This window comes from Saccoglossus kowalevskii, chromosome 21 (genome assembly GCF_978046115.1).
Source record: "Saccoglossus kowalevskii chromosome 21, keSacKowa6.1, whole genome shotgun sequence".
Taxonomy (NCBI): domain Eukaryota; kingdom Metazoa; phylum Hemichordata; class Enteropneusta; family Harrimaniidae; genus Saccoglossus; species Saccoglossus kowalevskii.
This window is the reverse complement of record NC_140661.1, coordinates 16,976,125-16,991,466: the sequence shown is the minus strand read 5'-3', so window position 1 is coordinate 16,991,466 and position 15,342 is coordinate 16,976,125. Positions and strand designations below refer to the sequence as shown.

The window sequence follows — 15,342 nt, the reverse complement described above, 5'->3', positions numbered from 1 at the left end:
TCATTCGGGCAATATCATTATTTGTTGTCTGTCCCCGAGCTGTTGGTCATGACCACCATCCCCTGGGCAGGCAACAAATCGTGATATTACCCTCACAAACATGTGCTATTATTTAAATGTAACACGTACTTGCTTGATAGATTCAATTTGACCACTAAGCTTATTTTGTCCCAACAACACACATTATTGCTAAAAGCACGAATCTGAAATTTGGCTCACTGTTTTTGATATTTGATTCCATTGACCTGTAGAATAAAGGAAGGACAAAACATGTCAGAACAGCTATTTCTAGAGGAAAATTCAAATTCGAAAACAAAGACACCTATTCAGGTACAGTGATCTTACATGATGGTGCATGGTATGTCGAGTACCACTAGGTAGCCCCTACTAAAAAGATGTGTTTCAACATGAAAATATATATTATATATAGTTTTATTGTATATTCACTGTAGTTGTTACAAGATTTATTGGTACCAGTCTTGTATTTATCAGCATAGTTTGCACGAAACATTTCAATTACGACCTAGCAGCAGCAGCAGCTCAGTTCTAACTGCTTGACGAAAAAGTATATTTGTAAGGTAAGATGAACATTACTTATGGAACGAGTCCGTTTCATTAGAATGAGTGCGTTCCATTAGAAACAATCTGTTATAGCAAACGACAATGAATGAAAAAGACTATAACTGGATCTTCGAAATGACATGAATTTAAATAGTGTTTGTTTTGTAAAACTGAAACTGTGCGACTTTCCTCATGCAGATTATTTGTGTTAACTCTGATGTGGTTTAGGTTTATAATGTTTTGCATTTTAATGTGCATGATGTTACACATGCGATCCACACCGCTAAGACTGTCCTTAAAATAACTTGTGTGTGTGCGTTTGATTTCCTTTTTTTGATATCCTTTTTTACTGACGAGAAATTAGCTTTTTACCATGAACGGCTTATAACTCTTCTGTATTTTTTTTTGGTTGAGTCGATTTCCTTCAAATGTGGCAGGCAGTTCACACTATCTCAATGGCAATAACCAAAAAAACTGAATTTTTAATACTTTCGCACCACATGTATCTCATTTTACAAAATCTTGGAAATTTGTTTATATTGATATATCTTTTTTCACTGGCGAGAAATTTGGCGACATGCTCCGACATTGTATCAACGTAAGTCTAGACGCAACTTTGAATGAACCGCAATTGCTGGATAATACAATTACAGTCGGAAATAATAATTATGACAGAAAAATACGTGCTAGTAATATAGTGAAGTGACTTCTGAAGACTGAATGGTCTTTGCGAACCTATACGGGCTCCAGTTTTAGTTTTAAACTGACACTAGCTCATACGTTCATGTCTTACCATAGCAACGGTCGAAAACATGTTGTTTGTCTTTTAAGGTGAGCGAATAGCCCACCAGGCTACTGCTTGTTTTATAATCAGTGGGACTGATATTTTGCGACGTATGCTAGCAAGGGACGATTTTGTTGGCGATTTGCTCCGCTAGGATTGCCCTTAAAATAATCTGTGTGTGTCTGTGTCTTTACGTATTAACTCGTTTGTGATTTTTTTGGTTGGGCTGATTTCGTTCAAACTTGGCAGGCAGGTCACATCTTTACTATAGTTATGTGGTGAAATGTGGGAAGAAATCATGGCCGATCGTTGCCATGGCAACAACCAAACAAACTGAATTCCTACAACAAAGCTTGGAATCAACATCACGGATATAAAAGCTCATTGTATACAGCTTGAGAGTGTGCCAAAACTTAGTATTTGTTTTTTGACATCTTTTTTCATTGGTGCAAAATTTGACACCCGACTTAAGGCAACTTTTAACGACAGGCGGCTTTTAACTCCTGTGATTTCGTTTTTGGCATGACCGATTTTTTTCATACCAACACTCTAGTTGGACTCAAAATCTCGGGAATAGATCATTTTATTGAGTTTGCGTGTGGGCCCAAATTTTGTTTATATTTATATATCTTTTCTCACTGGCGAGAAATTTGACGACATGCCCGGACATTGTATAAATCTAGACGCAACTTTGAATCAATTGCTGCATATTACAATCACAGTCGGAAATAATAATTATGACTGAAAATACGTGCTAGTAATAAAGTGAAGTGACTTCTGAAGACTGAAAGCTTTTTGCAATTAAACTTTGTATACGGGACACAATTTTATTTTTAAACTGACGCTAGCTCATACGTTCATATCCTACTATAGCAACAGCCGTAAACATGTTTTTTTTATCTTTTAAGAGTAGCGAATAACCCAACAGCCTACTGCTTGTTTTATTGTAAGTGGGACGGATATGTTGCGACGTATCATGGCAAGGGACGATTTTGTTAGCGATTTGCTCCGCTAAAATTGTTCTTAAAATCATCTGTGTGTGTCTGTGTGTATTAACTCTTTTGTGATTTTTTGGTTGGGCTGCTTTCGTTCAAACTTGGCAGGCAGGTCACAACTTTACTATAGTTATGTGGTGAAATGTGGGAAGAAATCATGGCCGATCGTTGCCATGGCAACAACCAAACAAACTGAATTCCTACAACAAAGCTTGGAATCAAAATCACGGATATAAAAGCTCATTGTATACAGCTTTAGAGTGTGCCAAAACTTTGTATTTGTTTTGTTTTTATATCTCACACGTAAGGCAACTTTTCACGACAGACTGCTTTTAACTCCCCTGTGATTTTGTTTTTGGCATGACCTATTTCTTTCATACCAACACTCTAGTTGGGTGGTAAAATCCTGGTTAAATTTACTATGGCATTACGTTCAGACTCTAGTACTCGACTCGTATAACAAATAAAACGCCCGAACGCAAGCAGTGTGCAAGATAGAACGGTAGTATATTTTCAATGCCCTATTCAAATGTCACATAACTTTGTGTGCTACACCACACCTCAAACAAAAATGCTAGCAGTAACATACAACCAATATAGACTTCCGTTTAACAACGGCAAAAAGAACAAACAGTCAAAATTAACAATCAAATCAAAGAGTTCGTTCTGTGCTGGCCTGTCACTCCGTCGTCTTCGAACTTTTGTCACGACTCCCAGGTGGTGTCAATCTGCATTCCTTCATCTCCGTCGAAGCGTACCAAATTTCAGCTCACACGTGGACTTCTTGCAGCTTCTTCCAAAACGTCACCGGAACGAAAACACAAACCAGACCGGAGGGCTAACAATGTTCAAGAACAATCCCCATTTCCTAATAAACTGATAAACCAGTCAGTGATACTGGTAAAAATTATAGTGCTATCAGTTTACCGTCTATTTGGAGTCTCCTTGCTATCAGTTTACCGTCTAATTGCAGTCTTCTCGTCAACGTAAAACAAAAGGCTTTTATACCAAAGCAGACTCCCTAACTCAGTACAAATAAATATGCAAAATAGGGATAAATTGACAAAAGAACACAACATAAAGCGACCGAGGACAATATGACGTTTCAATAAAACCCCAACTACAAATTACACAAATAATAAATACATAAAATAAACTCAAACGTAACAATGGCAAACAGACAAAAAACGGAATTTTGAATACCTTCGCACCACATGTATCTCTTGTTACAAATGTTGGATTAAAAATCTCGGAAATAGATCATTCTATTCAGTTTGCGTGAGGGCCCAAATTTATTTATATTTTTATATCTTTTTTTCACTGGCGAGAAATTTGACGACATGCGCCGACTTTGTATCAACATGAGTTCCGACGCAACTTTGAATGAACCGTAATTGCTGCATAATACAGTCGGAAATAATAATTATGACAGAAAAATGCGTGCTAGTAATTAAGTGAAGTGACCTCTGGAGACTGAATGCTCTTTGCGAACTTTGTATACTGGCTCCAGTTTTAGTTTCAAACTGACACTAGCTCATACGTTCATGTCCTACCATAGCAACGGTCGAAAACATGTTGTTTGTCATTTAAGAGGAGCGAATAGCCCACCAGCCTACTGCTTGTTTTATTATCAGTGGGACTGATATGTTGCGACGTATCGTAGCAAGGGACGATTTTGTTAGCGATTTGCTCTGCTAGGATAGTCCTTAAAATAATCTTCGCGTGTCTGTGTCTTTACGTACTAACTCTTTTATGATTTTTTAGGGTTCGGCTGATTTCGTTCAAACTTGGCAGGCAGGTCATACCTTTACTCTACTTAGGTGGTAAAATGTGGGAATAAATCCTGGCCGATTGTTGCCATGGCTCATTGTATACAGCTTGAGAATGGGCCAAAACTTAGTATTCGTTTTTTGATATCAAGAAATTTGACCTCAAATTTAAGGCAACTTTTTATGACAAACGGCTTTTAACTCCACTGTGATTTTTTTTGGCTTTACTGATTTCTTTCACACCACTACTGTAGTGTAGTGTGGTAAATCTGGAAAAAAAAGAATCCTGGTCTAATTTTCCATGGCAACAGCCAAAAAACCTCCTACCAGTCTAGTAATGGCAGTGTGCAAAGGGAATGCTTTTTATTTTGGCTAAGTTACATTGTTACACTGTATCAACATAAGCCCCATCGCAACTTTTTTAGCGGGCATTGACAGCGGGTCAGATTCAGACTTTTTACACTACAAAGTTTTAGCTAAACATATGACACACGTTAATGGCAACAATGTGACTTCATTAATTATGGAATAGATGTATGATAACCTACAGGGCTCACTTACGTCGCTTGTGGACGTGCTTTGAAAGGGCTCTGTCAATCTAGTAGTATTTTGCCGTGAGTCATAATTGAAACAATTCCGTTTTTGCCAACAGAATTTCTGTTGAGCAGGGTTTACTTATCCATTCACATTTTGTTTTTACTGTAGATTGTAGTGATTTCACTTGAAACGATTAGAATACCGTTCGTGATTCGGAGTCTTAGTAGATGATATGATATTATATTACAACCGAGTTCACAATAACGTCTCAATATTATTTTAATATTTAAGTTATATCGTATGAATTGTTCATATTAGTAAGTCGTATAGTTTACATAAACTTGTAAATCATATTATAGATATGGGAAAATCGAATCCACCTGAACAAAAATCAAATGATGTAAGTACTTGATCCATAACATTGTGTGCATTTGACTATTCTACCAATGTTGTTAAAAAGAAATAGTATATGTAAAAGCGTGTGTTTACACCATTAATTAAGTATTGCTACACATTTTATTATTTACACACACACTGACCACCCCCACACACTAGGACATCTTTCCATCCAGTAAACAATATTATGTTAACATGTGCCAAGAAACACTACTACATCCCCAAATACAATTTATCTCCACTTTTCGATGGACGCATCGAATCATCATCATGTAGGTAAAGTAGAACATCCCATTGAAGGTAAATTTAAAAAGTTGATCTATTTATGATTGTCAAAATGAAAAACAAAATTCAAATATATAATTATCATTTGTGTTAACGAATTTCACTTTTAGAGAATCATATTTAATTTATTGGTTTTCATTTTATTAAACACTGTTAATGATTATCACAGGAAAATGGTGAAGCGGGTAATTCAAATGAACAGTCTGATGAAAAGCCAATAGAACCTTCTAAAAAAGTAAGAAATTAATTGTATATTCAATGTAAATATTTATAATATGTTGTATCCACTGCACTTGTGTACAAGAAAAACATGCTACGACATTGTCGCTTTCCTATTCGCAGATGATTAGCTATAATGTAACATATCGCCAATGAAAATGAGTGAGATCGACGTGTACACATTAACCATCTAAAAGATAATTAACAGCAATATCCAACAAACTATGAAACTTATTATCTCCCACCAAATACTCAAATTTTCACATTTAAGACTTATACGCACTACAAATTGACCATGTTAGTAAATCATATATTTATTATATATCCGTGTAATTCATATTATAGATGAACCAAGCTAAAAAAGACTCAAATAATGTAAGTACTTGTTTCGGAACATTGTGTGCATTTGACTATCCTACCAATGGTGTTAAAAGTAAAGAGTATAAATGAAAGCGTATGTTTGCATCATTAATTAAGTATTGTTACTCATTTTATTATTTACACACAGACTCACCCCCCCCCCACACACACACTAGGACATCTTTCCATCCGTAAACAATATTATGTTAACGTGTGCCAACAAACACTACTACATCCTCAAAATACAATTTATTGGATGTCTCCACTTTTCCGTGGACGCATCCAAAAGGTATCATCAATCAACATGTAGGTAAAGTGGAACATCCCATTTAAGGTAAATTTAAAAAAGTTGATCTATTTATGATTGTCAAAATGAAAAACAAAATTCAAGTATATAATTTTCATTTGTGTTAACGAATTTCACTTTTAGAGAATCATATTTAATTTATTGGTTTTCATTTTATTAAACAATGTTAATGATTCTTACAGGAAAATGGTGAAGCAGGTAATTCAAATGAACAGTCTGATGAAAAGCCAATAAAACCTTCTAAAAAAGTAAGAAATAAATTGTATATTCAATGTAAATATTTATAATATGTTGTATCCACTGCACTTGTGTACAAGAAAAACATGCTACGACATTGTCGCTTTCCTATTCGCAGATGTTTAGCTATAATGTAACATATCGCCAATGAAAATGAGTGAGATCGACGTGTACACATTAACCATCTAAAAGATAGTTAACAGCAATATCCAACAAACTATGAAACTTATTATCTCCTACCCAGTACTCAAATTTTCTCATTTAAAACTTATACCCACTACAAATTGTCCATATTAGTAAGTCATATATTTATTATATATCCGTGTAATTCATATTATGGATGAACCAAACTAAAAAAGACTCAAATAATATAAGTACTTGTTCCATAACATTGTGTGCATTTGACTATCCTACCAATGGTGTTAAAAGTTCTTTACTTTATATGTATATATAAAATCGTATGCTTGCCTCATTTATTAAGTATTCCCACTCATTCTATTATTTACACACACAATCACCCCCCACCCCCCAACACACACTTAGACACGAGACAGAGACAGGGACCTGGACAGAGACAGAGACAGACAAGGTCAAAAGATACATGCTATTTTGGTTAAAGGAATAGGCGCATTAACAATTTATATCGTTTTAAAATTTTACAAATTGTTTCCCATTAAAATCGCATTTATTGATTTGTTCATTAATATTTTTCCAGATGCATAGTTTGTTTCGCTTTTCAATGCGGCTTTTATGTAGATGGAATTATTTTCATTTAGAAATCAAATAACAGATGCAAAATACTTTAAAGAAACCAGCAACTTGGGCATGCGACAATGATTTAGGGTACGAACCGAATAATATCACTCAGGAAATAATATATAATTATTGTATTCAATCCATTGATAGTTGTTGTCATAATGCTTTGAATCACAGGCATATTCTAAATTGGAAAAAGAAGATAAAACCACTTTTGAAGAACTGTGCAAAAGCGTGTACCCGGAAACAATAGATGTAAGTCAAGCATTATAAATGCATACTCACTGCACATTCACAATCCCTAACAATATTCCAGTATTTATGGCATTAAGGTACAGACATATATTTGATTGCTCTTCATCTCACACATGGCTTTATTTAAAAATAATTTTAATTGTTCGATACAGAATAACTAACTCATGTAAAATTGTGCCAATCAGATCAAGATCATTTTCAAATTCCAAACAGCAAGTCCAATTCGCATGAACAACCACTTGTATATTCACTCACATGGTGACCCAGCATGTCATCGTTGTGGACAATTGCCTTCCAGTAAACAGTATTATGTTAATATCTGCCAACAAGCACTATTACATACCAAAATACAATTGTATTAGTTGTCTCCACTCTCCAATGGATGCATCCAGCAGGTATCATCATGTTGGTAAAGTATAACATTCCATTTAAGCTAAATTTGAGGTATTGATCTATTTATGATTGTCAAAATTGAAACAAATTTCAAATATATATTTCATTTTTATTGACGAATGTCACTTACGAGAGAACTAGTGAATGATATTTGTTTTTTTGGTTGTGAGCTTATTAAACACTTTTCATTTTTTTCCAGATAAATGAACAGACCGGTCGAAAGGAAAAAGAGAAGGAATATTTTTTCAATAAGGTATGTACAGATGTTTGTAAATATTTATAATATGTTGTATGCACTGCAATTATGCACAAGAAAAAAGCATACAACTTTGTCACTTTCCTATTTGCAGATCTTTTATGTAACAATTGGCCAATAACAATGAGAGAGGTCGATAAGTACACATTGAATATCTAAAAAAATTGTTACAATATGTCACAAACTACTGAAACCTCCCAACAAATTTTCTCATTTAATTTTTATATCCACTACCAAGTATTCCCGCTTGCCAATTATATTGTAAATGCATAATTCTTTGAACTGCGTCAGTCCAGTCCTCCACTGGTTGTCGAGCACATTTAGCCAAGTCACTCACTCAGAACTTTTAGAGATAAAAAGAGCACTTTCACTTTGTGCCCCTTTTGCATAAAATGGTCTACGATCATCTGTGAGGGTGTACACATGTTCAATTATTAACCAGAGAAGCTCCCACATTATGGTGTTCTGGTGCATGGGCTCACCACAAGCAGCACGAACGAGACAAATAGTATAGGAACAATAACTACTACTGTAACCAGTATTTGTATAAAAGAGAACATGTATTGATTATAAAATACCATCTATTCCACAAGAATTTATAAAATGGTTTAGATCATACATCTAGATATCGGCGGATTGTTAATTTGGCAGATAAAGTTTGTATCAAAGCAAGTCGGCTTCACATGTGAAGATTTAACGAGTTTAATAACTGTATTTTTTTTTCACAGCTACACGAATACTTAATCAAGAAAGATACAGAGAATGCTGAAAAATTGTTAGATTCCAAGTTTGATGAAAAAAAGTTGAAGGAGCTGCACAAAAAAACATTGTATCATAAAGTGAGTGTATACTATTTAAAACAATATAGGATATTCGAATTGTGACAGGTAAAAATTGCCCGAATTGAATTGACTGGTGGATATGAAACAAAATCACACTTGTATCTGAAGCTAAAATGTGTCTCAGTGCTATGCAGAGTTTTCATTACAATTCCAAGACTATTGTGGTATGAGTATGTGTTTCCTTTGACAATTTTTATTTGTTTCGCCCACTGAAGGTATATGTTTGGTCATACATTTTTCAAAGAAATAAATGTTCATTTATAAATTAATGTTAACTCTGTAATTGATATAATTGTTTTTATTACATTTTATCAATCACCGTGATGCCTTTCATCATAGCTATATTCAATTATTTTATCGCGTGACGCTAAGTGTTTAATACGGTTTTTAAAAGAAGAGTTCAATGCAAAGATAAACATGACGAGACATGAGGTAAGTGCATATACTTTCAATAATAAAGAGAACAGAATTCAGATTTGTACACAAAAGATATCATATAATTCTAAAATCCTTGGTTGTGTATCATTGACATCAATGAATAGTTATTTTTCTATTAATAAATTAATATACTGTGAGTAAATGAGTTTAATTAGAAATATATTATGTAATTGAGAGTATATCTATGTGTTATATGGTATCAAGCAACATTTTTTCCTGATGATTATCAATGCAATTTAATGAGCTATGTTGATATATTGGGTTGGATTACCACTCTTGTTGTAGATTTTGGAAAAGCTGAAGACGTCTCTCAGCGAAAATGATGTGACATCTTTGACATTTGTGTCATTTGATCCACATGAGTTCGAAAGGTTACACTTGTATGCCAAAGTAAGTTACTAAATTGCGGCATTATAAAATATGTCTTGTCTTGATCCCACACCTAAACTAAATGTTGATTTCTAGACCCACGAATCAGATAATTTCAAAAAGTAGTAATGTTAAATGCCTGCTTCTTAAATGTGTAAATAAGTTAATGAATGCTCATTGAACACCGACATGACTAATACGTCAATTCTCTCACAACCATTTTAACCATTTTCTCTACTGCCCCCCCCCCCGAAAGAAATTGCCACGTCTCAACAGTTCTTGCAAAATGTTAGGTGATCTCCTATGCACTAAACAACTAATGTCAAGAATAGCACAGTAACAAATAATGATGTATATAGTAGTTAGGAATGCCGGACTATTGCAGTAGAAACAGTATACACGCAGATACATGTTGTATTATTGTGTTAACTATTGTTGTTACCCTTCTTTTGATCACAGATGGCAGAGGCTTTGGTATTAGATAAGATACCTGCTGTTGAAAATCTATTTAAGAATGATAAATTTCATTTAAAAACGTTTTTATCAGAGCGACAATTAGTATCGTTATATCACAATGTAAGTACATCGGTTGTCATATGTCTGTAATAAATCATTTCATGTATGTTATTATATTAACAATTGCAAGAAATGTGAATTGACTGATCACTCTTAAACAGACACACTTGAATGTGATTTATTCTCGCTGATATAGATGATGACACATTTATTTCCATCACTTAATTGAGTGAATGCAATATATCGATGCGGTTACTTAATTGTCCTTGAAATTGTTCAGTTCAGCATACAATAAGATATTTAAAGGCTCAATTATTGCTGCGTTGCACTAAACTGCATTTATGTTGATATCAGATCGGTGGATGACTCGTATCTAAGTTATTGTTCATTGGAGCTTTGTACAGGAACATGAGGTGCCTGAACAATGATGACGAGTGATATTTACGATATCACATCGATATCACATCGTCTTGATTAAACATCGATTTGAATGAATTATAAAATATACAGAGAGTTGTTCAAATATAAAATATGGAATAGCACTGTGTGTGTCGAGAAAGTCAATATTAATTTGTAACTATTCTATATTTATACATTTAACCATGGATCATAATAGAAACAAACGTCCATTAACGCAATTCTGTACTCATCTAAAATCTTCGTCTTTATAAACATATTCGGAAATCTAAGCGCCACAACATATATTCACTAACGAAAATTCGCAGTAGATAACTATAACTATATATTATAGACGACCATGGAAAGTACATACACGGATGATGTTTGTGTAAATTTGTCGCTGCTCTGAACAGATCAGGGTGACATAACATAATGACTTATTTCTTATACAGCCCTCTTCATCCACTAACCAGTGTGACAGTAGTAAACTATTTCATAATTTGCGAAAGGTAAGAATTGAAATTTTACATTTTTAGTGACTTATACCATAGATAGTTTGTGTGTCGCAAGTACTCTACAAATTTCGAGACGCGTATTTGTTATTTACAAACTTGTATCATTACGGTACAATGCACTTGTGCAATACACAGTCAAACTATTCAGTAACCTATCGTATTTCCAAGTTATTTACATATCTAATATGCTTGTCAGAATCTGGTTTTCAATACTGATTACAAAGATGACCCGGTGAAACTGAAATATGTTCGGCGTATTATAAAAGACATGATGCTTGGCGAAAATCAGCTTTTGTATCAGAACGAGTATTATAGCGGCAACACTGCAGAAATACACTTATTTACCTGGGCTGTGTTAATGAATCTACAAGACATGGCAATATTGATTTGGAAACGATTAGATAACGGAAACATAGGTTAGTTACAATTTTGAGTTGATATTCATGCATACAATATGTTAAAAACAATGTCGAAGAACAAGATATATGTTCCTAGATTGTAATATTAACCTGTCGTCGGAGCGTAAATTTATCGCAATTACAACTACGAATTTCCCACGATTGCTTTAATTACTAATATTGTACATATCAAATTAACATGCAAATGTAGCCGGGTCTAGGCATTCAGAGGCAGATGCTGAACGATTAGAAAATCTCCGTTTCCCGACACGCAAATAACCTATTTATATATTGATTCAAATTTACAACTTAACCAGGGGGTCATAATATGAAACAAATTTATATTAATGCAATTCTGTACTCATCTAAAATCTTCGTCTTTACAAACATCTTCGGAAATATAAGCGCCGCAATATATATTCGCAAAATAAAAATGTGCAGTCGATAATTATAACTATATATTATAGACGCTCAGGGAGAGTACATACACATAAAAGCATTTTCAACCGCCTAATTATGTAATTCATCATATTCATTCTATTTTCTAGCTGCAGCATTATATGGTGCCAGTATTCTGAAAGGACTGAAAAAATATGCTGGGGACAAATATATGCTGGAATTGGAAGAGAAATTGTCACAAAATGCGGAGTATGAACATTAAATATATTCTTGTGTGTGTTCTATCATTAAAAGTAAACAAGTATAACAAACCCTTGTGGCAGCCATGTTTGTTTTCATTATTAGAGGACGCTTTCGTGCGTAATCAGTCCATATTTAAGAATTCAAATTTCCTAATATGGTAGGATGAAAACACCACGTAAAATACCGCAAAATTACGACACGCTGTAACTTATGGCGTTACAGTGACAGATAATAATGGGTAATACCATACAGTTATGTCGCTCGCAATGAGTTACATAATAGTAAGCCTCACTGAGACTGTTTTCTAGTTTGTGTATTTGTATTTGAGTTCTCCTTTACAGAACATTTGAAGACATGGCACTTGGTGTGTTAAATGAATGTTATAAAGTCGACTCAAAACAAGCAGAATTGTCAATTGTTCGTAAACTACATCACTGGAATGATGCAACCTGCTTATCTATTGCAAATGCTGGGTGGCACATGAAATTTATGGAGCACGAACTTTGTCAAATGAGGTTACAGAAAGCATGGAATGGACACCTCCACATTGAAACTACATGGCAGTGGGTTCATGTGAGTTTTTCTGTGTAGCTATAAAAATCTAGTTTAGAGATGCTTTATACACACGCTGTGGTTTTAATTCAAGTACAATTTGAAAGTGATAATAGTTAAGCTAATTTTAGTGTATTTAGTATGTGTATATGTGTGTGTGTCTCTGTCTCCCTGTCTATGCCTGTCTATGCCTGTCTCTGCTTGTGTTTGTCTGTGTTTGTCTGTGTCTGTCTGTCTGTCTGTTTTGATGAATCCTGATGAAAAGATACTTTGGGCAAATGCACAGATTTAATTTAAACTATGTATATTTTAGTTTAAACTATGTATATTAATTACCTGATTTGTATGATAGCCATTTTTAGCTGTTCCAAAACTGATATCTAAAGAGCCACTGACAATTTGTACTTAAAGGTTTTGAACAATTTTACTAATTTGATAAGTTTTAGTTGAAAATCTATGCATACTATTTACCTAATTTGAATACGGATTATTCAACTGTTGGCTTTTCCAATGATATCTCGATTACCAACCCTCAGATTTCAATGAAATTTGGTACATTTACATTTTGCCAAAACATTTACATCTATGCTGAGACGTGACTGATAGAATTAAACGACGCTAGCATGCTTCTGATCTTACAACAAAATTTGTATTACCAATTTAATCAATGGTGTTGATATAAAAAAGTCATGATTGATAAAATGAATAGCAACGGACGTGATTCGTCCTTCCAAACTATTTTTCGATATTTTTTTTAAATAGATTTTTATTTCATATTTTATTTTCCGGTCATTATGTTGATGATATTCACAACATGAGTCAGAAATAAATAATAAGTCTCATTCGAAAGGATTGCTCGTTACATTCAAATAATATTTTATTTTATTTTAGTTTTGTGTTGCATTATTCATACCTTTTATGTGTCATGGAATGAGGTTTTCAATGGAGATGAAAAAATGGGATCTATGTACTAGATTTCTTAGACGAAAATGGGTAAAAGGTGTTTTCCCAATTAAAATGGTCGGTTTTTTTATGTCGCCGGTAACAAAGTTTGGATACAATTGTGTAAGTATCAAGAACATATTTATTATCCTACCTCTTTCTCCTCTCTTTATTTCTCCTCTCTACTTATTTTGTCTCAAACTCCCTCATTGAAATTTAGCAAACAGTTAACCTTTATTGGTGAATTAATTTAATTTTAGATATCTTACGCTATTTTGTTGAGTTTGTTTACTTGGTTTGTTTTGACTGACTTAAGACCAGCAACTGAGCCTAATTCTCCCAGTACTATAGAGTATGTCGTTATCTTCTGGGTTGGAACATTAATGGCTGAAGAACTCAGACAAGTGAGTACAATGTTCAGTATCAGTATTAGTATAAACATATAACGTAAAACATTATAAGGATAATTGCCTGTACAGAATGGGCTAATGGAATTTCATATCTACAGTCTTCATTTGGATTTGTTGTCTGTAGGCTAGTTTGTTTCGTATTTCGTATGCTATGGATGAGCGATCCTTCCTCAAAACACCTAACCTTTTACATATTAGAATATCGCTTACCAGATTTTATGTATTATATAAAACATGCCACAGTACTAGCGGTGTACAGCCAGAACAATCACGACAACGTGCCATATTGGATCACGCTGGCTTTTTCATTTTACGGATTCTTGACATTGTCATATTCTAATTTTTATTGTAAGATAGTTGTAGCCAACAGATATTTGGTCTACTCATCTAGAAACTGACCATACAACACAAGGTAACGGCCATATCAAAGTCAAAAATAATAACTTCCATTAAGACAGCAATTTTTGTTTTGTTCTTTGTTTTCATGATCCTATAGATCATGTAAACCACAATTCTGTAATAGAACAAGCCTGTTATTTTTTCGTTACATCAACTTTAAAAAAAAAAAGAATATCATAAAAAAATGTAAATTTACTATTTTTAGTCTATTCTGGTTCTTGTTCACCATGAACGATATGTGCTAAATAGTTTTCGGACCGTAAAATGAAACGGTCAAATATGCCTCTTTGCTGTGCAAATTATGTATTCTATTTACAGAATTGAGGTAAATCTCAATAAACTAAATAGAATATATATATATTGTAAAATAAGGTGTACTGTTCTGCAGTGTACTGTTATGCGAATACGATAAGCCAGGCATATAAAGCACATTGTGGGTGTTGGCTGTTCAAATGCGTGTGTTCCAGAACCCGTTGTGGCTCGTTGAGGAAGTGGGCCTCCCCGGGATGGCGATCGCACAATGTGCCGAGCCCACGATGAGATTATTGCAAGAATATGATTAGACACATTTTAGTAATTGGGGGTCCAGTCCCCAAATGTGAATTATAAACTTCTAGAATTCATATAAAACAGTATAATCAGATAGTATGTCATGTAAAAACAATCAATGGGGTTGAATAAAGTCGGGAATATTAAATAGTTCTGTATGCACAATAACATAAAATGTAGAATCAAAAAATGTTGATAATCATGTTATTAGAAAAAATAATTAATAAAAAAAAATCATTTGCGTGAAATAGCAACTGATAT

General features: G+C 33.8%; 1 protein-coding gene and 1 long non-coding RNA gene across 2 annotated transcripts; both read left to right on the top strand.

Moving 5' to 3' along the window:
• The first annotated feature begins 474 nt into the window (after window positions 1-474).
• On the top strand, window positions 475-11,210 carry LOC144343694 (uncharacterized). The gene is made up of 11 exons (XM_085495050.1): window positions 475-578; window positions 5,006-5,046; window positions 5,497-5,562; window positions 5,892-5,921; window positions 6,396-6,461; window positions 7,384-7,461; window positions 8,054-8,107; window positions 8,839-8,949; window positions 9,676-9,780; window positions 10,219-10,335; window positions 11,127-11,210. Exons 2-11 carry the CDS (start codon window positions 5,008-5,010, stop codon window positions 11,208-11,210), a joined length of 750 nt encoding a protein of 249 aa, XP_085351176.1. The 5' UTR covers window positions 475-578; window positions 5,006-5,007.
• Window positions 11,211-11,439: 229 nt separating this feature from the next.
• Window positions 11,440-12,297, top strand: LOC144343709 (uncharacterized). Its single transcript, XR_013419035.2, has 2 exons — window positions 11,440-11,605; window positions 12,136-12,297. It is a non-coding gene; the product is annotated as an uncharacterized LOC144343709 (long non-coding RNA).
• Window positions 12,298-15,342: the final 3,045 nt, after the last annotated feature.

Excerpts from the sequence above, each read along its gene's own strand:
- LOC144343694 (XM_085495050.1), top strand. The coding sequence starts at position 5,008 with ATGGGAAAATCGAATCCACCTGAACAAAAATCAAATGAT. Across the intron at positions 5,563-5,891 it reads CAATAGAACCTTCTAAAAAA|ATGAACCAAGCTAAAAAAGA; the intron begins GTAAGAAATTAA and ends TTCATATTATAG. Across the intron at positions 8,950-9,675 it reads AAAAAACATTGTATCATAAA|ATTTTGGAAAAGCTGAAGAC; the intron begins GTGAGTGTATAC and ends CTCTTGTTGTAG.